At 56.2% G+C, this 22831-nt stretch overlaps 3 protein-coding genes across 7 annotated transcripts in view; 2 read left to right on the forward strand and 1 right to left on the reverse strand.

Moving 5' to 3' along the window:
• The window catches only part of CSNK1G1 (casein kinase 1 gamma 1), a 110631-nt gene extending 95697 nt beyond the window's left edge, over positions 1-14934 (forward strand). The window contains exons 12-15 of one of the 3 annotated variants that reach the window (XM_074880434.1): positions 2972-3079; positions 6147-6253; positions 8633-8656; positions 11700-14934. In XM_074880434.1, coding sequence (XP_074736535.1) covers positions 2972-3079; positions 6147-6253; positions 8633-8656; positions 11700-11754 — 294 coding nt within the window. In that variant the 3' untranslated portion in view covers positions 11755-14934. Of the gene's footprint in view, positions 1-2408; positions 2480-2971; positions 3080-6146; positions 6254-8632; positions 8657-11699 lie in introns of those variants that run through there. The other 2 variants (XM_074880435.1, XM_074880436.1) reach the window with 2 other exon arrangements.
• Positions 14935-16566: 1632 nt separating this feature from the next.
• Positions 16567-18807, forward strand: PPIB (peptidylprolyl isomerase B). The gene is made up of 5 exons (XM_074880537.1): positions 16567-16768; positions 16994-17107; positions 17248-17341; positions 18019-18203; positions 18400-18807. Exons 1-5 carry the CDS (start codon positions 16613-16615, stop codon positions 18520-18522), a joined length of 672 nt encoding a protein of 223 aa, XP_074736638.1. The 5' UTR covers positions 16567-16612; the 3' UTR covers positions 18523-18807.
• A 165-nt stretch (positions 18808-18972) lies between these two features.
• SNX22 (sorting nexin 22) lies at positions 18973-22686 on the reverse strand. 3 transcript variants are annotated; one of them, XM_074880539.1, is made up of 6 exons: positions 22207-22686; positions 20210-20293; positions 19983-20087; positions 19787-19860; positions 19537-19610; positions 18973-19406 (listed from the first exon to the last, which is right to left on the reverse strand). In XM_074880539.1, the coding sequence occupies exons 1-6, from the start codon at positions 22273-22275 to the stop codon at positions 19267-19269; spliced, it is 546 nt and encodes a 181-aa protein (XP_074736640.1). In that variant the 5' UTR covers positions 22276-22686; the 3' UTR covers positions 18973-19266. The 3 variants fall into 3 exon arrangements, with proteins under 3 accessions (XP_074736640.1, XP_074736639.1, XP_074736641.1); XM_074880538.1 differs by having other exon boundaries at positions 19787-19881; positions 22207-22679; XM_074880540.1 differs by lacking the exon at positions 20210-20293 and having other exon boundaries at positions 19787-19881; positions 22207-22683.
• Between the last annotated feature and the right edge of the window lie 145 nt (positions 22687-22831).

Raw genomic sequence — 22831 nt, forward strand, 5'->3', positions numbered from 1 at the left:
GGGTGCAGAATCGAGTGTGAGATGTAATAACCTGTCTGGGCTCGGCTTTCCTCATTCTGTGCAGCTGGGCTCTGAATGGTAGAGCAGCTAACGTAGACTAGAACACCCCTCAAGCCATCAGCTACAATCAGGATGAATACCCCTCGTTAGAAGTGTTGCTTGTAGGAAGCTGGATTGTTTGAAGCATGTGTGCAGTACTGTATTTATGCATGCTGATTAGTGTGGACTGGTTTGTGAGTACTAGTAAAATAATCTGCTTTAATATATTGCCTGATTAATGCATTAACCCCCGTTTTTTGGGTGGCAGTCTCTAGTTGTCTGCTTTGACAACAGACCTTCACGCTGTGTACGTATGAGGCATCTTGTTTCCTTGAACGGACAATGACGCCTGGCTTCATTTTCAAGCATGTTAGTTCACAAATTACAGTACATAGCCCAAAAATCCTGTCCTAGTCCCAAAATATGATGCAGGCAGCCTTCAGTCCTTGTTCTTCTGAGCCTCGCAGATAGTCTTGATGCTGTATTGCATAGCAGCTTTTGTCATTTTTTTCACCTAAACATTACTTAGGATACTGAATTATTATCCCATTATGCAGCGAAAATCAGTTTCTTCTCACCAAAACATAAACAACTCTCTTCCGAGGGATGTTCCTTTTAACTATTGAACAAACAATTTCTCTGAAGGAAAAAGTAGAAAAAATAAACGTCTAGAGCAGTGAATTGAAGGCAGAGTTTTGGGTCAAGTGACTGCCTTGATCTCCAGATTTAATTGTCTTCTTTTTGTTCCTGAGTGTAACAACTGCAGATTCTCTTTTATAATATTTGGGTTCCCAGTAAAGATGCTGATGAGAGAGTGATCTCCTTTTTGTAGTCTTTTCCTCTAGGAAGTGAAGATACTTAACTGTCAAAGATGGGTGAGCCCCTCCCCCTCTGTCTTTAGGTGCCAGTCTTGTCATTTGGTAGCTGGTAGGAAGGGGCTGAGTGTTAATGGGAACTTGATGCTCTCAGATTTCACGGGCATTGCTTCCTCAGTGTCACTGCTTGGGTTGCATTGGGCGGCTCAACTCAAGCCTACTTCAAAACTAGTTTATCACATACTTGGCTGTAGAGCTCAAAGAGAAAAATCTGTCTTGTGGCTACTGGAGCCTTTCCTAGAAATTGCTTCCAGGCTCCTAGGCAGGAGGTTGCTTCTCACGTTGATGTAGCATGGTACTACTTCATCGCCTGGGCTATGACCTGATGGCACAGTGCTTTGGAAGGAGCACTGCTCGAGATCTGTCTTCTACTAACTTAAATTCTCCAGTTGTTCATCATCTTGTGACTTGCAGCCATTAAAAAAAATATTCTAAGGGAAGTGCTTCTCCGTTGCCAGTCACCAAGTACAAAAAGTGTAAGCAGTGTCTTAGGCTGATGGGAGGAACATGTAGTAAGATTGAATAGGACAAGCCTGGACAAGACCACCTCTAAGGGAGATACTACCTATGAACTGGATTTGGTGGCTGCTTGGAGGGAGGAGCAGCACCATGGGTCACTCCGGGAGGGAGTCAGAGGTCACGTGCAAAGGTAACAATAGCAAATGTTGTATCAAATGCCAGGAGACTTTCTTTTTTTATTCTCCTACTTTTTGCTCATGCTCTAGTTGAGTGACAATTTACTAGTTAGTGTTGCAGTTCATTCAGAGGCTTCTGGAGTCTTTCTCTGCTTGCAGTCTTTTTTTTTTTTTTCTTTTCCTTTTTTTACAGTGGCACTGAGCCCTGTGGCTTCTTTTCCTCTGACCAGGGCTTGGACTCATCATCCATGGCTTCAGGGAGTAACACAACAAAGTAGTGCTGGGGAAAGGCAGGGCCTGTGCACCTCTCTTTGGTTAGCTACTTCAGCTTCACTGCTGATAACCTGGTGGTTATTCACTTGAGCCTCTTGTTTCCTGGTGAGGTCCGTGACGTCTCTGTTCAGCATCCCTCCTGCCAGCTGCGGGGACTCTGCTGCTCTGCCCTCTCTTCTTTCAAATTTGTGCTTCAGCTTTGAAACATTTGCTTAAATTTTTATACAGCATCTAGGGAAACACCTTTTAAAAGTGTCCCATCAGTCACTTCAGGCTTGGCTATGTCCTCTGCTGTTGGCCTGAGGCCAACACAGATCTACCTGTTTGTCCTACACCTCCCAGTTTTGGGAAGTGTTCCTCCAGCTGGTTGGTTGGGTTGAGGTGCTGAGATCCTTGTGGGTCCTAGGTGAATGCTGGATGTTTTGTCATGAAAGCTGGGTGACCTGTAAGGAGCTTCACATGCAAGTGCAAAATGGTTCTTCTAATAAAACAAGTACAATTCTAATAATTTAATTGCCTGAGGTTTGCATCTGTTGGGGATAAAGAAGAAACTGTTAGCAAAAGTTTCTTATCTACTTTTCTGCAGAAAACCAAAAAGCCACCAACCCTCTCTTCAGTCAAGCAGGTGTGGTGGATGTTTCCTTCTGCACTGTACAGGTGAATCAGTGTGTGGAACTGGCTTTTGGTAAAATAAAACGTGGCTTTGTTTTATGTCGCAAATTTGAGTTAAAAAAATATGTATTTTAGGGAGGTCGAACTTGTGTATCCAACTTGCTGCCATGCCAAGTGCTCTGGTGTGTGTGACCTGACAGACGTAGTTAAACATACTGTCAGTGTGTTTATTTCTGTGCTGAAACCCATGGAAATGAAGCCATGTAAAGAAATAACTTCCTGACTAGATCTGAGCTTTCTCTTCGTTTAGCAGCTAGAGGAGAAGAAATCCACTCCTGCAGTGGATTACTGCAGACACCGCTGAAGTAAAGTATGAGGTGCACTTGGTAAAGAGAAATTTTAGCCCAGCTAAAAGTTTAAAATGCCTTGCTTTTTGCAAAGACACTAACTCACTAACAAACACCCTTTTATTTCTTCCCCTCATTCACCTTTTGCCCTCTCTTCTATTTCTCTCGTGCTTCTGAACCTTGTGAGCAGGCGTCATCAGATCGCCGAGGGGAGTGGGAGATCCAGCCAAGCCGGCAGACAAATACCTCGTACTTGACATCTCATTTGGCTGCAGATCGGCACGGAGGATCAGTACAGGTACCTCTTCCTCCTGATGTGAGAATTTGTGTTAAATCCCCTGAATTCTCCTCGAACTGCAGTAACATCATGGGCGGGAGAGCAGTTTTACAGCGGGTTTGGTCCTGTCCCGTACGTAACGCTCAAGCCATGAGCGTTTTGTGGGACCCAAGCTGTGATGGCCAACATTGTTGCTGTTACTGCTTCAATGAAGCTTTTCCTCTGAGAGCTATTTTGAACTCAGATTTGTCAAATTGAACGCAGAAAGGAGTGTATATTAGCAGGTCTGGTCTATAAAGCACCATTCTATCCCCACCTTGGGGATGCTCTTAAGTAGTAAGAGGCAGCTGAAATAAGGTCTGTTGCATATAAACCCCATAATGTTAGGAAAATAGTTCAGGCTTGATAGATGAGGTTCTGGTTGAATTCCTGCTACTTAATGGAAATCTGGGGGTGTCAGCCCAGAGAAATGGATGGTGGATGGCTGGTGCACGTAGGCTGCATAGCAACTTCTCCCTCCGAGTGGAGGGGAGACACGTTGAACAGTCACTGCAGTTCCAGGGTGTGGTGACCGTGTTCACTTGCTCCCCAGCACATTAGCATTTTAGTTTTGGATCCAGCAGCAAGACCAGCACCAGTGTAAGGGCATGGTGGCTGCAGGTTGGGTCTCTGGGTGACTGCATTGTGGAAGGTGGATGAGTAGAGGCTGCGCGACAGCGCCAGGCAGCATTAAAGGTGGCATTGCAGCTAGAGTTTTAAATTCCTGAAAAGCCTGCTTCTGTTTATGAAACCATACCTGCCTCTGGTTGTCACTTAGGCTCGCTAAGGGAGTTTCTTGCGCTACTGCCAGAGTAAGACGGCTGGACGTGCTCGAGGGAAGATGCAAGAGTCATTCGAGCAAACAAGAACTGTCTAATATTGCTGGCGAGGTGAACTCTTTGGCAGAGGTTTGCCTGCGAGAGCTGGCTCTAGTGCCAGACACAAAACTTTGAAAATTGGCTCTGGTGAAATGGGAATTAGTGCCTGGAGCAGGACAGAGCTGAGCTGAGACAGACAGTGCAGGCTGCCCCTAAGTGAAATACAGATTAGCTTGAAATTTTTACTTATTCCTAATACTTGGTTGGATTCAATTATTTTTGCCTTGATTAGCCACATTCCTATTTTCATTTAAAGCTATTTTACGGAGCAGCAGAGAAACTGAAAGATAAGGAGGAAGTAATGTATGTGTAGCTCTGATGTCAGATGCGAGCAGGCAGTAAACTGGAGCAGCCTTCAAGGCCAGGTTGGACAGGGCTCTGAGCAACCTGATCTAGTGGAAGATGTCCCTGCCCATGGCAGAGGCATTGGACTAGATGATCTGTAAAGGCCCTTCCCGACCCAAACCTTTCTGTGATTCTATGAATTCAGCTCTCAGTAAGTACAGAATAGGTGTTTGTATTCATATTTTTTTTGTCAGGGGAATAGTTTCCTTGCACAAAGCCAGCATGAGCTGTGTCTCCCCACGAACAGTGCTCTGTCAGAGTAACTACAGCAGTAAGGCAGTCCTAGTCCTAATTTGACTGGGAGGGTTGCCTACCTAAGCAGTTTACAAGCCTGTATGTGCCACTGTAAGCATTAAAATTCTACTTATCTGCAGCCAAGAACAGGAAATCTTCTGCTGTGCATGGCTGCTGGGCTGCAGATGCTTAAATTGTTTCTCAACAGATGTTCAGCTCATGCTGAACCCTTGGGAGGTCAGTAGCTTCAAGTGGCCATTTCCTTTAAGGCAACGGTTGAATTTGCCACATCAGAATGAAGTGATGGCATGTAAAAAAGAGGAGGAAAATCAAAGCCTTTTGTAAAATGAAATTTGACAGGTATCTGAAGAAACTGTGGGAAGATCACTGGGATAGCACGATTAAGTGCTAGCATTTTGCAAAGTTGTGTGGGAGGTGTGGGGGTCCGGAGAACCTGGGTGGGCTGTGAAGAGAACCCAAGGGGTTGTTACTCGAGGAGAGCTCTGGAAACCACATGAGCTAAGTCCTGACCTATCTGGGCAGAGATGGGCCACAGGGCTTGATCTGCAGAAACAGCAGGTGCTCGTAGAACTTAAGTATTCAAAATGATCACAGATAGATGCACTTAATAGCAAGGGGACATCTGCTTCCGTGGCTTCCTTCTCTTCATCTCTGGCGGTTAGGTCATCCAGAGCCACCAGGAATACTGGGTAGCACCTCACCCCCCCCCAATGGGAGATACCTCCTTTTACCTTGTAGAAAGGTGAAGAGGTGGAGCGGGAGAGGAACCACGCGTCGTTACAGCTCTGCACCCAGGAGCAGCTCTGGGTGATCACAGCGACATGCAGGAGCCTGTCCTACCTTCCAGGTGGAGTGCGCAAGGGCCGGCCGAACTTCGGTCCCATACAGGCTTCTTGGCAGTTATTGTGGTGACAGAGCAATGATGAATTATCCAGAAAATGATGTGCTGTCCTGGCAAACGCAGAGCTGCTGGCAGCTGCAGATCTGGATGGTCATCCATATAATGGAAATGCCCAAGTAAGGCCTGACATCATCTGTGAAGCAAAAAGAGATGAGAGACCGTATCAGTAGCTTTTGGGTGAGGATATGGTTCCAGAAGCTGGCTGTGTAAGGAGTGAGACTCTGGTGGCTCTGGAGTGACTTCTTCCCTTGGTACTGGACTGAGTTGCTTGCCTGTAAAAGCATCAGCAGAAAACAATCAACATAATAGAGTTTATGTGTGTGTGTAGGGCTGTCAGTAGTCTGCTCACTGGTGGCTGTGCCTCCCAAAGCAGCATAGCCTCCCAAAGACACAAGGCCTGTGCTGGGCACAGCAGTGTGAATTGGTGGACACAGACGCAGTCCCCTGCCTGCTGTTCTCCTTGGGATAAACCAGGCTGGTCCCTCCAGACCAGGCACACATTCAAAGGCATTCAAGGGATCTGACAGCCTGCTAAGAGGGTGCAAAGAGGCAGGACCAAACAGAAGTTACTGGGTAGATTTCCCAGTCCCTCAGCATCCCTTGCCCAGGTGGGTGGAGACGCATCACGTGCAAGGGGGCTTGGTTAATGGGGTGTTCCTTTGTTTTTCAGGTGGTTAGCTCGACCAACGGGGAGCTGAACGTGGATGACCCGACGGGGGCACACTCCAACGCGCCCATAACAGCGCAGGCAGAGGTGGAGGTGGTGGAGGAAGCTAAGTACGTTTGCTTTACAAACAGGCTTTCCACTGGTGTGGTTGTTAATCCTCCTCCTGGGAAATGAGTGGGGATGTTTACCCATGATGAAGTACTCGATGCTCGTATCACATGCCCTTTTTCTTGCATATTGCTGCTTTTGTGCATGGTGCCTTCAGTGCTGCTGCTGCCGCTGCTTCTTTTTTACACTTGTCATGGCTGGAGAACGTAACTCGTACTCAGAGCATGTATTGCAAGATAGACAGTAGCACAAATACCACAGTAACATGAATTGATTTCAGGAATCCCCGTGAGCATCCCCTGTTCCAAAAGGAGAACGCGCTGTACTCTCGTGCTGAGCGTGTAGGAGTAGCTTGAGCACAGCTCGATGAAAAGAGTGTTGGTCTGAAAGTGAACACTATTTCTGGCTGCAAGAAGTGAATGCCAGATATCCAGAACGGTCCTAAAGAAACTCTTGCAGGGACAGGTAGTTCTCTCCATGAATTCTCTTGGTCTAGCCCAACGAAAGCTGAGTGAGAGAAACCAGAAACAGGTCTCCTGCTTGTGGGAATCACCGCGCTCCCTCTGAGCTGACCTCTCCTCTGTAGCTTGTGGTCAAGAGTGAGAACTGATGTACAAAGTTGCTGCTTTGACCATTTTGGCCTCCCTTTGCACACGTGCTGCATCTGGCACCATCATGTCACCTTTTGCATGATCCTCGACATGGGACCTTCTCGCTGCCTCTGAACTAGACCAGGACCCCAGCAGGTCACAGTGTAATCCTGACACTCCCCAGACGAGGAGTAAAGCAGCCCCGGGGCTGCCTTTGAACCGGTCGGTGCTGTGACATTGCCCAACTGCCTGGTTGTAATTAGACTGGATGACAGTGGTGCTGCTTGTCCCACGCTGTTTGTCTCAGCCTTTGTGAGAACCTCCGTTAGGAGGGTGAAGAGGAAAACTGGCAGGCATGAGGAAGGGTGTGTTGATGGGAAAGGTCCCTAGATACACGTCAGGCTGAAGCCAGTGCCGGTTGTCCCGAAGGTCTTCTGCTGTCTATGCCTCTGTCCCTCAGGACACACTTCTGCGTGATCTTTCTCGCTGGTGGCTGGCCTGGGCGTGATCCTGGCAGCAACATGCCTGAGCAACAGATAGACTTTCTCCTCCCAGCCAAAGGAGCGAACCTTGGTTTTGATACAGGCTCCTCATAAAGTACAGCGGGGTGGGGGAGATCTTGAGGTGCAACTTGCAGAGTGGGCAATATTCCTCTTAGATATGGGTAGTGTGGCCTGCAGAGACCACCAGTTTGGCATCACAGGCTCTGTCTTGGTCAGAGTGAAGTGGGTCCCCTCCCCGGGCACGTGGCTTGGGGTTGCTCCTAGGATGGGGCAGATTGTCACCCTTAATGGTCCTCGATACAGCAACCCCGTGCAAGGAAGAGTCAGCTTTTAAGATGACACCACCTTCAGCCTGTGTTTCTGCAGCACCTTGCTGAGCAAGGCCAGAGTCCAGACCCCACCCCCACGTACAGGGGAGACGTCAAGACAGGGGAAAAGGAGCACACAAGGAACGCGCTGCCTGAGCCGTGTCTTGCGACGCGTGGAACGGTTCTGCCTCCCTCCAGCCCTTGTTTGTGTGGTCCCAAATTGGTTTTGGAGGTGCTGGGAAGCAGAGCGCCAGCTGCTTTGCACTCACAGGTTTGGGGTATCTTGTAATTCCCAGGTGTAGTCCGCTTCGTTCCTCTTGCCACAGGGAGGGCTGGCTTCATCTTCCCTTGCATCTGTGATCATAAATCCCCTCAGTTTTATGAGGAGGGCAACGGACTTTTGGATTCTGCTCTGCAGTAAAGTTGGCCAGAAAGAGCTAGAAGGAGCTGGAGCTGGGGCTCAGTGTTTCAAGACGAGATGCAATAGCAGAAAGGTCTTTCCCTGGCACTCCTGGCAGGCAGAGGGGCTGTGCAAATGCTTCTGCTTTGGGTTACGCTGGAGACAAGCTCCTGATCCCGGCTGTGGGTTTCGCTGAAGGGCAGGTCCCAGGTGTAGATCCATGATGTGGCCCTTCTGCTGCTGGAGCTGCAGGGGACAAGAGCAGATTCCTGTCCTGGTGGCCCTGAGCCCCTTTCTGATCCCAGCCCCAGATAGGAACCTCATGGGACCAGTGCCTTCATGGGAAACAGGGGGTGTTTGTCAGAGGCCTCAAGAGCCTGGAAAACGTGGCAGTTCTCAGCGGCACCATGGCGAGGGCAGAGGTGGTATGAGGGCTGGGGGCGGGCGGCGGGCAGGCATGGTGTGTGTCTGCCAGTCTGCACTGCATGTTTGCATGGCTGCAGTGACATGCTTTCATCCCACCTCTGTGAACTAATTGCTCTTTCTTCCTTTCTGTGTTTTTTCTCTACACTCTCTGTAGCTGCCTGAAAATGCTCAACTTGTGGTGAGTCCCTCTCTCCAGTCCACATGCAAGGGGGAGCGGACCAGACTAGACTGGGGTTGGCAAAATCAAACTGATCAAACCCTAAAAAGGCACAAAGTCAAAGCCAACCCAGAGCTGTTTTGATTTTAGGACCGTGCTGAGGACCACATGCAATATTGGGGAGGGTGTGGGCTATGTCTGAGCGGCCGCATGAGGCCAAGCAATTCGGCTGATCCTCTGAACTGATGGATCCAAAAGATGGATTTTAATCCTTTTCTATTCGGCTTACCATCTCCCCCAAACTGTTACGTCCCTGAGCAGATGATGTCTAATGGAGTTGGGCAGAGTCGGGACCAGGCTTGCCAAGCATCTTGCAGGAATTCCTCACGCAGATGGTTACGAAGGGAAAAGCCTGTGCTGGGTATCGAGGGGAAGGGGCCAGTCGCTTCCTTGGAGAGTCTCCTCTGAAGAAGCACGGGCCAGGGCCTGTATTGTTAGAGAGGATGGAAAGATGTGGCCGTGGAGTCCTCGTTAGTGACAGAGCCCCAGCTACAGCCCCTGCTTGGAGAGGGTGGATGTGAGATGGCTCCTTTCCAGAAACCCTGCAGCTGTCAGTTGAGGGTGCGGGTGAACTGGCTTCTCTGGGAGAGAAGGAGTGGAAGGGTTGGGATTAGCATCGGTCCAAGCCCAGCTCAGGAGTATGATGGTTTTATCAGGGTCTTGAAGCTGTAGTGTCCTGGTCTCAAGTTGTCCCACAGAGGTGTTCCCTCCCTCCCTTGCCCCTTGGGGAAACCACGTACCCAGTAAGTGGAGGAGCAAGCAGAGGCTCGGATGAGGAGTTTTTAGGTCCCAGGGAGGGCTGCTGGGTGGGAATCGCTACAGAGTGAGGTGACAAAGCCCGTGTGCGGCGAGGAATGTCCTTGCTGGATGGGAGACTGACCGCCTCTGCCCTGCTCTCCATAGGCATTGCCTCCAATACCTCTGGCATCTCTGGCTTCTCTGTATGTCGTAGTCTGGGGCTGTTCTCTTGGGCATTGTCTGCATGCAGAGAGATCACGTTCTGTAATTGTCAGCCTGCCTTATTCTTTTGTTTTCGTGTTTTGCCTCTGCCTGTCTGAACTGCCAGGCCTTCCTTTCCTGAACCCTTCCCTGGACCTTTGAGTAAGAGCCTAAAAAGACAGTTACAAGGAAATACAGCCAGAAGTCAGTCAGCTCCCTTTGTTCGGTGCCCAAGGAAACAAGTGCTGCTCAGCCCTCTTCTTCCCTTACCCGCTGCATGCAAAATCGTAACTCATGCATTTTCCATCCTCTCTCCCCATAACGTACTCTCCCTTACTCACCATTGCCCGAGTCATGAAGGAAGGTGGCTGCTGTGGGAGAGAAATACTGCGACAGGTTAAAGCAGGAGAGGGTGGCAGGTGGCCCGGGACAATAAAATGCAAGACCAGTCCTGAGGTGGGGGGGTTAAAAGTGCCAGCCATGCGCAGGAACGTGGGTTGGGTGGTGCTTCAGACTGCACGCTGCAAACGTCAGGCTAGGTGGGTAGTGGTGGAGTCGTCACAGGTCGCTCTGAGCCTGTGTTCCTGCAAGGACAAGTGCTTTGTGTTTTGTCTCATCTCACCTCTAAACCGGGCCTGTTTAGGAACCTAAAGACAAATCATGGGTGTTAAACTTCCCTTGGCCCTTAGTCCACGCAGGCCAGAGGAACGTGTGGTGGGCGGTGGCCCTCCTCTTGCTGCGGCTGTTTGAGCTCTCCATGTCGTAGAGGGTGTTGGTCTCCCCAGCAGACGATCTGTGCTCGGCTCACGGGGCGGGGGTGGTCACCCATCGCTTACGCACCCCGTAGTAAGGCTCTTGCATCCAGGGGCAAGCACCTCCTGGGGTGCAAGTGAGAACGAATCTGTTCCTCTAGCTCTGAGAGGATAGAAATGTAACGCTGACGTTTCAGAGCCTTGAAGGACCCAACCGAAAATACTTTGGAGAAGTTGTTACAGTGCTTTTGAACACTTTTGGTCTGGCTGTTGGTAAAAGATGCTTGTAGGAAAAAATGGTCTTTGCATACTCACATCTGCTCTTGCTGCTTAGCCAGGCATCCCTTCCACCAGCCTGAAAAAGTAGCCTTTCAGCATCACCTGGGCTTCTCCGGAGATGGCTGTCACGGCAGGAGAAAGACACGTAGCTCAGGAGCAGAACTCGCACAGAACAAACACCTTTCTTCTGTGCAGAGAATTCCTGACAGCGGGCTGAGGATAGAAAGGTAGATAGGCCTTAAACGCCGAGTAATTCTGTAGGAAGCCAGCAGGACTAGAAAACTTTGGGCGACTGCTTTCAGTGCATCCCACAAGTGAAACCACCACTCTTCACGGTTCAGCTGCGATGGGCGTTTTTCTCCCCACCTCAGCCTCCACTCTCCATCCTTCTTGCTTCCCCTAATCCCTGGGCGCTGTGCACCTCCCTCGCATCGGATGGGGGAAGAAGCAGGGGTTCTGCATACCGGCACTGAATGATTTATTCAAGGTGGAAGCTCTGGTTATCATGAAAGGTTCAGTAAAGAAACCTGGTCCCTGAGCCGAGATCTCTTTGGAACTTGTCTTTTTAGTGAACGGTGGTGAAAACCGTGTGTCTCGTAGCTGGGAAGAGCAGCCAGGGCTCGCCGTCCCAGTCCGCTTCCTCCGGGGTTCGGACAGAGGGAGCGGAGCATCTGGATCCTTGTACTGCTTTCCCAGATGGGATGGCTCCTCCGTTCCTGCCCCAGTCGAGCCTCGGGAGGGAGACAGCCTGGTGCTCTGGGGCTGCTCCCCGCTGTCACCCGGAGCCTTTGGGCTTTGGGCCCCCCCAGCGTGTGGCTAACTTGCCTTTGCTGCTCTGCCAGTCCGGGCTGGTGGTGGCAACCGTCCACCAGCACCTGCCGACCGTGCCGAGGGACAGCGGGTCTGCCGGGGCCTTGGGCCAGGCACACGGAGGTGCTGTTGCATGCGGCTGAGCGGAGGGAAGCCTGGGATGGGGGGGGATCTCCCCGGGGTGCTGGGTGCGGGGCTAACTTGCCTTGTCCTTTGTGCCCCAGGTGCTGCTGCTTCTTTAAGAGGAAACGGAAGAAGACGGCTCAGCGTCACAAGTGACCGGTGCCTCCTGGGCCTTGCAGGAACCACCGCGCCTGCAGCTCCTGCCCTGTCTCACTGGAAGGGGCTTCTCTTTAGGGGGGAGGAGGAGGCATAGGAGGAAGAGAGAAAAAAAAAAAAAAAAAAAAGTGACATTTTAAACCAAAAAGAGAAGAAAACGTTCCAAAACAAACCACTCTGGGGTGGATCTGCTGAATGGTCTCCCTCGTTCACTCCAAGCCTGAAGCTCCTTTTGGGACCAGGACTGTGGCTGGCTCAGGTCTTGGTCGCCCTGGGAGGGGGGCTGGCTGGCTGACCCTCCTTCCCGTTGTTTACGGCGAAGGCATCGTTCACGCAAACCTGAGGACTGTGCTTAGTTCCTGCTCACTTTCCTCCCCTCGTCCCCTGCGCTCTCTGCTCCTCCGTCCTCCTCCCTCCTTAATTAAGCGGAGAAATACCATAGGCTTGATTGGCTGTCGAGAGGGCAGGAGGATGCAGTGCAGGCAGGAGAGTTGTGTGGGAGAAGGGCCTGACTGCTGCAGCAGTGAGAGACAGGTTCCCTTTGCGGCTCCTTGGGAACAGTTACACTGTAATGTGCAAGCTGTGAGAAATTTGCAATCTACTGTTCCAGTTAGGTTTTTTTCCCGGCTCCCTTGACACACTTCCCTCCTCTGACGGTAACAGAGCAATGTGGATTGTTTTAAAGAAGCTGACGTCGTTGCACTTTTTATTATTTTTAGCATTTACAGATGCACATTGTATCTGTGGATCTCTGCGTGGCCGCGCGGTGCCAGCGCAGACAGACATTCAGCTGGGAAGATGGTGGGGTGCAAAGAATGCCCTCGAGTGGGGATGTCGACGACATCCGCACGACCCTCGTGCCAGTCTGGGGTTCCCGACACCCACCTTGGGCCACATGCTGAGGAAAGCATACTTGAATTTTCAATCACCCTTTCTAGCTGCCGGTGAATGTCCCTACCATGGTTTCCTACACGGTGCCTGACCCAGCTGGCCAAGGAGACGCAAGGCTGTAGCCCGGCATTGGCGGGGAGAGCAGCATCAGCTTTGCTGAGCTGGAGGAGTTTGCGCTGGCTTAGGAGGTAGATCTGGATTCAGGTAACTGGGAGGCAGCTGTTTCCCAAAGCATTTCTCGCTGTGGGCAACCGGGCAGCCTTCTCGCATCCCTCCGGCAGGGTGGTTGTGAACACGTACCTTCTGCGAGAAAACGTTAGCAGGAGCAAAGCTTCCCCGGCGAGGGAGAGGATACTTCACTGCCTTAACACTGATTTCATCTCCAGATGGTCAGATAGGTTTGACTGGAATAGCCTTCACGTCCTCTCTGCGAGCGTGGGTCTGGGGCACGTGGGACGCCATCCCACCTCACAGGAGAAGCCACGGTTCTCGTGCACCGCTTTTGAGCCAAACCAATAGCGAGCAAAGGGCTTGGGGCACTTTGCACGTGTGTGAAAAAAAAAAAATCTTGCAGCCTGCTGCAGCGTAGGAGAAGGCCTAGGCTGCCTGGAGGTTACCGTAGATGTGGCAGGGCTGCGGGAGAACTCGAGCAGCTTTTGGGGAGGTTGTGAATAGGTTCCTTGTACTTTGGCTTTCCACGTGTGACACCTGACCAGGCTGGGACTGTTCACTTGAGGGACTTCGGTTGTCATAAACTCGGGCCTGGCTCACCCCAAAAATCCCAGAGAGCACCAAGGGAAGAAAGGAAGAGACTAGATCTCATTATCTTTTATTATTTTAATGATGATCTGCGTAGCTTGGAGTTTGTGGAGTGGCACTCCCGGGAGGTTTGATTCCCCTGGCTGGGCAGGAGCAGGTTAAAGGGCAGGAGATCATCCTGGGCAGGGAGCTTCTGGGCTTGCTCTCCGCGCATCCCTGCGGCAGGGTGGAAAAGCCTTGCTCCCTTGCCAGGATCCCCCTGGGCCATCTCTTCGCCATTCTCCGCTGCGCTCTCTCCATGCCTTACCCCGAGGAGCGCGGCTCGGAGGCGCAGAGCTCTCCGCTCATGCACCCACCAGGAGATGCGTGCACCCCGCTTCTCGTTCCACAAAGCGCTTTCCTCGAGCCGTACCGTGGGCTGGGGCTTCGCCCGCTCGTCCCCTCCTGCCAGAGGGAGGACGGGGACCGTGGCCACGTTCCACCCTTCTCTTTCCGAACTCCTCCGCTGCCAGTGGCTCCCAGAAGCCCGGTGTCTCTGGCGCAGGCGTACCCCTCTCTGCTGTAGGAAACCATGGTTTGGCGTCTTGGGAGGGGGGGAAAGGGGCACAGGCGCTCCCCAGGGGCGGTCCTGCCCGCTGCAGATGGAACCGGGCCCTGAGATGCTTCTGTTGCTGCCCTCCCAAGCCCCACTAAGTGCCTGTCACCAGAACTTGATTCCTTCTGCATCTCCTGCCGTGTTTGGTCATTCCTCGCTGCCTCCGGTCAAGGAGCAGCTTGTAGTTGCAGCATATGTAAGTGTTTGCAGGGTGAGGGAGGGCGGGGGGGAAAAGGGGCCATCTCAACAGTTTTTGTTCTTAAATGTTTTGTTTTGTTTTGTTTTTTTTTTAAAGTGAATGTATTTGATTGTTTAGAAACTTTCCTGACCTTGTTTTTAAGTGGGTTGGTTTGAAAGCTGTTTCACGGTGACCCACTACAGCTTCTCTCTGGAGATACGATGTTCTTTTAATCCTACGATGATGTGTTTGTAGGGGAGGACTGTCCCCCCACGGCATGCTGGTAATGCTCACTTGTACCAAGCCCTCTTGCACTATAATCGTACGTTGGACTCTTCAAAAGGGCAAATATGTGGGGTGGCTTTTTTTTTTAGAAAAAAAAAAAAAAAAAAAGGAAAATAAAACAGGTTAACAGCAAGTCCTGTGCTTGAGGAAACCGCTGTCCCCAGGGAGCTCGGAGGTGACTAGGAGACACAAGCCAGACTGAGCCAGCCATGCTGTGGTAGGAAGCAGGGCATTAAGCCTACCTGGGCCAACTCTCCTCTCCTCGATGGAGGCCGTTAGCAGCTGGGAGACCCCAGGGGCGTGAGGGGAGGGCACTCGGGCCCGCGGCGGGGGCACCAGCGCCGCGCTGGCCTCCCCGATGTAGCTCTCCCACGGTGTGGCCCACCAGCGTTGCGATGCAGTCTTCTGAGGTATCAAGTGAGATGATTTTTTTTTTTTTCAATAAAACATTGCACTGCTGCATTGTTCTCCATGAATAGATGTATTTATTACCTCTCCCTGACCACATCGTTTGTATTTTTCTTTCCTTTGCTTCTGTTGGGCACTCCTGGTAGCCCTCCTCTCCTGGAGAAGCTCAGAGCCCTCCTTTGAGGGGACAGTGCACAGTGTGGCGTCTTACAGGACCTTCTCAACACTTTGTGCTCCACAGCCATGAATGGTTCAGCCCCACAGAGCTTGGCCAAGGCATTATGACACCAATTTCTCTTCTCCCTGTGGCTGTATGTTCCCGCTTCAAGCCTGGGAAGCAGAATGGCTAAACTGTTGATTACTTGGGCCATAAAGCTGTGAACCACCCCAAGACGTGCTATCATGTCTCTGGAATAGCATCTACAGCTGGTGCTGTGGGCATCAAGCGTCCCTTCCCCAAGTGGAAGGGCACTGTGTACGCCCATCTGCTGGCCGAGGGCCTTGGGCTCCAGCTGAAGTCACCACCAGCCCAGTCCCTCGGCACACGCTGTGCTGGCAGCTGTGCCTGCGGGGGAAAGGTGACAATGACACAGGCCCAACTCTTGCTGCCTCGAGTGCCACCTTCCTCTGCACCTGTCCGCTTGCCAGGATCTTGCGTAGAAAGGAGAAGCGCTGTGCCGCTCCCGTGGAGTCGACCACCAGGATTGGGGTGTTTCCCAGCATACAAATAGCTGCTGCTTATTTCTTCTCAGTACAGAGAAAAACGTTAAGGAGGTGGCACCTATTTGCCAAACGTGGCATCTTCCAGAAGCAGCTTTCACTGCATCTAGACAGGGAGAGGACCTGCAGCGTGACTCCCGCCCTTAGAAACTGCTTCACGCTGTCTGTTGGCACGTTTTTCCTCATTTCCCAGCCTTTAACTTAGTATTTTTAGCATGAACTTTCATTTCCCCTACCTAAAAATTACTCTTGGGACAGCTGTGCTCTGAGGAGGATAAACCTCAAGCTTTCTTTCCCTGGCCCTTGGAAACACGCATCCCCCCCAGGCTCTTCCTTTAGAGGTCTGTATGCTGGGCGATTAACGCTGACCAACATCGATTTGTGTAGCCGTTAAAAAAAATCATAATTCCCCCCTGTGCACCCAACTGCAGGATTTCTGAGGGGCCGTGCTGAGCTAGACATCAGCGACGCTGCAAACGCTTCCGGGTGCTTCCAGGCCGGCCACAGCGGGGACTGAAGGGAACTTGCGGCCTCTCTCCTCACAGCCGTTCTCAAGGGCTCCATCCCCGCCGCGGGGCCCGCTCCGAGGCCCGGTCCGCGGCAGGGCCGCCATAGGCCGCGTCCCGCCGGTCGCTGTGTCGCCGCCCCACCCCGCGCCCCCTCAGCGCCCCCTCAGCGCCCCGAGCAGCTGTGCCCGCCCCCCGCGGGCCGCCGGCCGCGCCCATTGGCCAGCGCGATCCAGGAGGCCCCGCCCGTCTTCCGCGGCGGCCAATCAGAAGCGCGCATCCGCGCTCCTGATTGGCCGCGCCGCTGCTGCCGAGCTAGGGGCAACGTGGCAGCCGCCCGGCGGTTCGCGCCGGCACCGCCCCCGCTCGGCCGGAAGGTGCCTCCTCCCCCCCCCACCCACCCCCCTTCTCCGCCGCCGTTGGTCGCGCCCGGGCGGCCTGAGCGGGCGGGCGGGGAGCGCGGCGCGGCGCGTACCACTACGCGGGGCGGCGGGGGGGCGCGGCGGGCGGAGCCGGATGCAGGCGGCGCGGAGGGCGCTGTGGCCGGGCTGCGAGCGGCGCAGGATGAAGGTTCTGGTGGCGGCGGCGGCGCTGGGCGCCGCCCTCCTGCTCCTGCTGCCCGCCGCCTCGCGGGCCGACGAGCGCAAGAAGGGACCCAAGGTCACCGCCAAGGTCGGGGCGGGGGGGGACCCGGCGAGGACGGACGGGGCGGGCCCGGCTGGGGCGGGGGAGGCCCGGGGTGAAGGTCTGGGGGAGAGGGGCCTGGGGGGTGCAGGGGGGGGAAGCCCGACCCAGCGAGGTTGGGCCCGGTTGGTCTGGGTGAGGCGCGGAGGTGGGCGGGCCCAGCAGGGTGGGGGCTCCGCTGATGCCCCTCTAACCTCCCTCCACCCCCCCAAGGTGTTCTTCGACCTGCGGATCGGTGAGGAGGATGTGGGCCGCGTCGTCATCGGGCTCTTTGGCAAGACAGTGCCCAAGACAGTGGAGAACTTTGTGGCACTGGCCACCGGAGAGGTGAGGGGCCAGCAGCTGCCAGGCTGGGCCTCCCCCAGCCCCCTGGGATGCTCCTGCTTGCTGCCCTGGGGCAGAGCTGGACGGAGGGAGCTCCGGGCCGTCCCTTTGCCTCATTCCGTTCTCTCCCTCCCCGCCCCCAGAAAGGATTCGGCTTCAAGGGCAGCAAGTTCCATCGTGTGATCAAGGACTTCATGATCCAGGGAGGAGACTTCACCCGTGGAGATGGCACTGGAGGTAAATTGCCCCACGCCAGCCCGAGGATGCAGCTGCTGACGTGAAGCGAGACGCAGGCCGTGGTCCCGACCGACTGCCTGGCTATGCCTGGGGACCAGTGTGGGGCTGGAGCGTGGTGCCACAGTGGTCAGGAGTGGGCACGCAGCTCCTAGAGACCTGGCCTCGAAGCAGAGCCGGGTGCTGGGGAGGGATGGGCGCAGTGAGGCTTGGCTGGCTGGTACCTGAACGTTCCCCGTGGAACTGTGCCCTCTGCCATGGGAGGACCAGAAACTCCTCAGTAAGAAAACTTCCCTCTGCAGCAGCTGGTGCCTCTGCCAGGTGTCCTGGCTGCCAGGACATATTTAGTCCGGTAGCAGCAGAGTTCAGACCTTGCACCAGCACTTAGCAAACATTAGTTAAGTCGATGATATTGGCATTTGGGCTTGTAAGCTCTTATCAGGTCTGGTCTCTCACAGCCTCCTGCTCCAGTCCCCTGGGGGCATGATCCCTCCTGCCAAGCTCCTTTTAGCTCCCTCCAGGAGCAGGTAGCTCACGGTTCCCTGCTGTGCTGGTAGTTAGTTCCCCCCTCCAGATGTGCTCATTCACCTCACCCAGCCCGTGGAGAGCGCCACCATCATCACCCCTACCCTGACATATTTCCAGGAGAGCAACACAGCCTTTTTCCACCCCCCGCTTAGGAAAAAGTATCTATGGGGACCGCTTCCCCGATGAGAACTTCAAGCTGAAGCACTATGGCCCTGGCTGGGTGAGCATGGCCAACGCCGGCAAGGACACCAACGGTTCCCAGTTCTTCATCACCACGGTGAAGACGCCGTGGCTGGACGGCAAGCACGTGGTGTTTGGCAAAGTGCTGGAGGGCATGGTAAGGGGGTGATGGGTGCTAAAGGGGTGATGCCCAGGGGGAGAGCGGGACCGGGCAGATGCTGCCTTGGCAACTGGCTGGGGGCGGGGCGCTGTGGAGAAATGGGCTGGGAGGTGCCTTCTGGGACAGGGATTGCACTGAGGTGGCTCTGCCCATGCCCAGCGTTGCCCCACTCTCGTGCCTCTGCTTTCCCCAGGACGTGGTGAGGAAGGTGGAGAACACGAAGACAGACAGCCGGGACAAGCCCCTGAAGGACGTCGCCATCGCTGACTGCGGCACCATCGAGGTGGAGAAGCCGTTCGCCATCGCCAAAGAGTAACCCACCCTCCCGGCCCCGCCACACGGCGCGGGGCCCTGCGCTCCGCGAGGGACCCGACCACAAGGGCTGTGACCCCGGGGCTGCCCTGCTCCCCCTCCGTGTGCTTCCCCGTCGTCCCGGGGCGGGTGAGCAGCAGCAGAGCCGCGGTGCCCCACAGCCTGGCCCCCGCCTTCGCCCGGCCGCCTCCCGGCCGGCCAGCAGGCACGACAGGGCACTGGCTCCTCTGCCCATCACTTTTGTAAGAAGCACATGCACCAATAAATGTGACCAATGTGTTTTTTAAAAGAGTTGCCTCTCTCCTGCCCTCAGAGGGGTGCAGATCACTTAGTGTCCCTCAGCCGGGTGCATCCCTCAACCCTTCAACTTCCTTCCTTCACCTTTCATCAAGCCCAGCGAGGCGCCGCGGTTGGGCCTGGATTTGCTTTGCAGAATGACGGAGCTCAGTGATCCTTTGCCAATCCAGCCCAAGTGATTTATTGCACTGAAGCCCAGATGCTGAGGGGTTTCCAAGCACAGCTGAGGGTCCAAAGGCTCCTGCCGCAACCCTGAAGCATGAGGGCAGAAGGCAGAGCTCCTGCTCTCCCAACAAAGGCACTTTGGATGCTGATGGGGGAGCAGCGCTGGCTGGGGGAGCAGCTGTGGCTCCCACTTGTACCCCTTGGCTTCTCCCACCCACTTTTCCTGCCCCATCCCAGTGGGGAGGAGTTATTTTTACCGCCGGGATCCTTTCTGCTGCCCGGCCGCTCACCACTGTGGCCCTGGGTGCTGGGTGGGTGCACAGGAGTCCGTCAGGCCGGGGGCTTGGGGCGCTGCCTGGCTGGGGGTGCAGCTTGGGATGTAGAGGCCCTGCAGCACCCCGCTGAGGACGGTGTTGGGGAGCAGGTCTGTGAGGAAAGGCGGGAGCTGGAGCAGCTTTGTTTCCCTCCCAGGCCCCATTAAAGGAAAAACACGTTTTGGGGGCCCAAAAGAGCCTCTTCCCCGGGAGGCTTTGGGACCCGTGGTCCCGCTCCTTACCCGTGCCCGGTGGCTGCACGTACGGGTCCCTGCAGAAGCCGATGACAGGGCGCTGGGAGGGCAGGCGGCCGGTGCTGCCACGGCAGAGGGGACCTCAGTGCCCACCGAAGCCTCCCCCTTTCACCACGCGTGACCCGGCCACGTACCAGCCCCCTGCCCGTCCCCATCGTCCCCAACCCCTTGTCTTGGGGTGCTTAACACGGGTGAGGGGGACCATCCCAGCAGCGCTGTCTGCTGCTCATCTACTCACGGGGGGCTGCTGGCCTTGGGGTCCTGCTGGCAACACCGCACCTTCAGGAAGTCCAGCACGTCCTGGGGCAGCTCCTTGTTGTGGTACAAGACACCCTGCCACGCACTCGGGGGGGTTAGCACCCCCCCCCCCCCAAAAAAAAAACCAAACAACAACAAACCAAACCCCCCAAAGCCACCGGTGGGCAGCATCTTACCCGGATGTAAAGCTCCAGGCCCTGCCGGCGCTGCTCCAGCACTTTGGGCATCCAGTTGGGGACACGGCGCGGGGGGAAGTTGGGGACCTTGCAGGTCTTCTTGATCTAAGGTAGAGCATGGGGGGACGTCGTGTCAGGATGGACCAGGGAGGACGAGGCTGGTCCTCCCGGCTCCGGGGAGCTGGTGTCCCCTTCCCCGTGTCCCCCCGTGGTGCTGGGGCTCTCACCCGCTTGTGCAGCGCCTGGAACTCGCTGTAGCGCTTCGCCACCGTGTGCCGCCGGCCATTGCACAGCACCTCCACCCGGAACACCTGTGCTGGGATCAGCCTCATCGGCCTCCAACTCACACACCCCTCCTACACTCCCGCAGCCTGGGGAGGGCATGTGGGGTCCTCCACCCCCACCCCATCATCCAGGAAAGGCAGAGACCCCCAACCTCTAGGGTAGACAGAGACACCCCCTACCCACCCAACCCCCTGGGGCTGATGACACCGTGGGGAACAGGCAGGACCCCAGGAGCAGATGGGACACACAAACCCCCCCACCTGCCCCAGAGCAGAAGCAAGCAGGTACCTCCAACCCCCAGCCGGGGCCTCTGGGGCAATCGGGGGACCTTCAACCCCCTGGGGAGGGCAGGGACACCGGGGAGGGGCACATGGGGACCTCCAGCCTCTGGGGCAGGGGGAGACAACCCACCCTTCCCCAAGGCAGGTGAGGACCTCCTGGGGACAGTAATGGACCACCACCACCCCCACACACACATCATCAGCCCCCAGAGTGGGACAGGGACGTCCACCCCCCCCTGGGGCAGGCAGGGGACCACCCCCCCCCCCCACCCCCCCCCCCACCCCCACCCCCCCCCTTCCCCCTGGGGCAGAGGGAACCCTCAGACCAGGGATACACCACCCCATCCCCCTAAACCCCCATTCTTCAGGGGCAGTGAGGGTCCCCAGCCAGGGACATGCCATGCTTTCAATGGCAGAGGGTCCCCCTAAGGCAGGTGGGACACCCTGGGGATGACAAAGATCCCCAACACCCTGGGGACAGAGGAGACACCCCCCCCCCACCACCCCCCCCCCCCACCCCCCCCCCCACCCCCTCCCCCCTCCCCCCCCACCCCACCCCCCCCCGGCCCCCTCTCAAGGACAGAGGGTGTCCCTGGCACCCCAGGGCAAGCAGAGAACCTCCACCCCCGGGGCAGGTGAGGACACCCACCCCCACCCCCCACCCCCACCCCGGGGACCTCAAACCCCTGGTGCAAGTGGAGACAATGCCCATCCCTGCGGGCAAGGGGGTGGGGGTGGGGGGGGGGGTGGGGGGGGGGGGGTGTGTGGAGGTCCCTGAGTGCCCCCCCCCCCCCCCCACTGGGACCACTACTGCCTGGGGCAGGTGGGGACGTCCCACACACACACACACACACACACACACACACACACACACCCCCCGAGTGGGGACCCCCTGCTCCCCGGGCCAGGGTCACCCCTCCTTTCAAAGGCAGAGGGTTCCCAGGCAGGGACCTCCAGCCCCGCGGGTGGGACAGGGACCTCCACACACCCCATCCCCCCCACTTCCCAGGGGGGAAGGTGGGGGCACCCCGGGGCAGGCAGGGATCCCCAACCCGCCGGTGCCAGAGGGGATCCCCAAGTCCAGGGACACCCCCCACCCCCCTTCAAAGGTAGAGGAGCTGGGACAGGCAGGAACCATCAGCCCCCAAGAAACTTGGTGGGACCCTGGGGCAGACAGGGACCCCCCACACACCCCTCTGGGGCCAGAGGGGACCCCCCCCAGGGTAGAGGAACCCCTCCACTTTCAAGGGCAGAGGGTGCCCCCGGCAGGGACCCTCCCAGGGCCAGAGACCTCCAGCCCCTGGGGCATGTGGGGTCCCCGGGGACACTTGGGGACCTCCAATCCCCGGGGCAGATGGAGACATACGCCCCTCGCGGGCAGACGGGACCCCTGGGAGCAGGCTGGGACAGAGGGGGGCAGGCAGAGCCCCCCAACCCCTGGGGCAGGTGGAGGCACCCCCCGAGCAGGCAGAGACCCCCGGGGACAGGCAGGGACCCCCCCTCCAACCCCTCAGGGAGAGTGGGAGCACCCCCTCCCCCGGGCAGGCAGGGCGCCTTGGGGACAGCCAGGGACCTTCACCCCCTGCAGCAAAGGGGATCTCCCCCCCCCCCCGCCCCGCTCCAGAGACACCCCCTCCAGCCCCAGGGGCGCCCCTCACCGTGTGAGCCTTGTCGGGGCTGCGCGCCGCCGCCTGGGGCTCCGCCGCGGGGATGGAGACGGCGATCATCGCCCGGGGCCGCCGCCGCCGCCGCCCGGGGCCGCCGGGGGGAGCGGGGGCGGCCGCGGGGCTTTGCGCTCCCGCAGCCTCCGGGGAAGGGCTCCGGCACCGGGGGCAGCCCCGCTCCGGGCCACCCGCCGCCCCTCGGCACCCAGCGGGTGACACGGGGGACCCCAAAGCCAGGCTGAGAGCGCCCCGAAGAAGGGTCCTGCAGCCCCCAGGGCCAAACGCCGCAACGGCTGGAGGCGGGGGAAGGGGGTTGGAGCCTGGAGGTACCGCAGGGACCAGGTTCTACAGGGACAAGGGGAAAGGAAAGTGGGAAGTCAGCACAAGCTGCCTTTTCCTTTTTTGCAGGCAGAAGGGGTATCGGTTTTGATGAAATCCCGAGCGGGGGCCCTGGGGGGGGTGGGGGGTTGAAGGAGCAAGAACTGCCCCTTGGCCACAGGGGGGAAGGAGCATCACAGCCCCCAGAGGCTCCACGCTGGCTTCTTGGGGGCCAGGTCCCCCCACGAACCCACGCCGAGGGGCCACTACCCTTGAGCTACTGAGCTCAGATCCTAAAAAC

The sequence above is a fragment of the Strix uralensis genome, chromosome 11 (assembly GCF_047716275.1).
Source record: "Strix uralensis isolate ZFMK-TIS-50842 chromosome 11, bStrUra1, whole genome shotgun sequence".
NCBI classification, from domain to species: Eukaryota; Metazoa; Chordata; class Aves; order Strigiformes; family Strigidae; genus Strix; species Strix uralensis.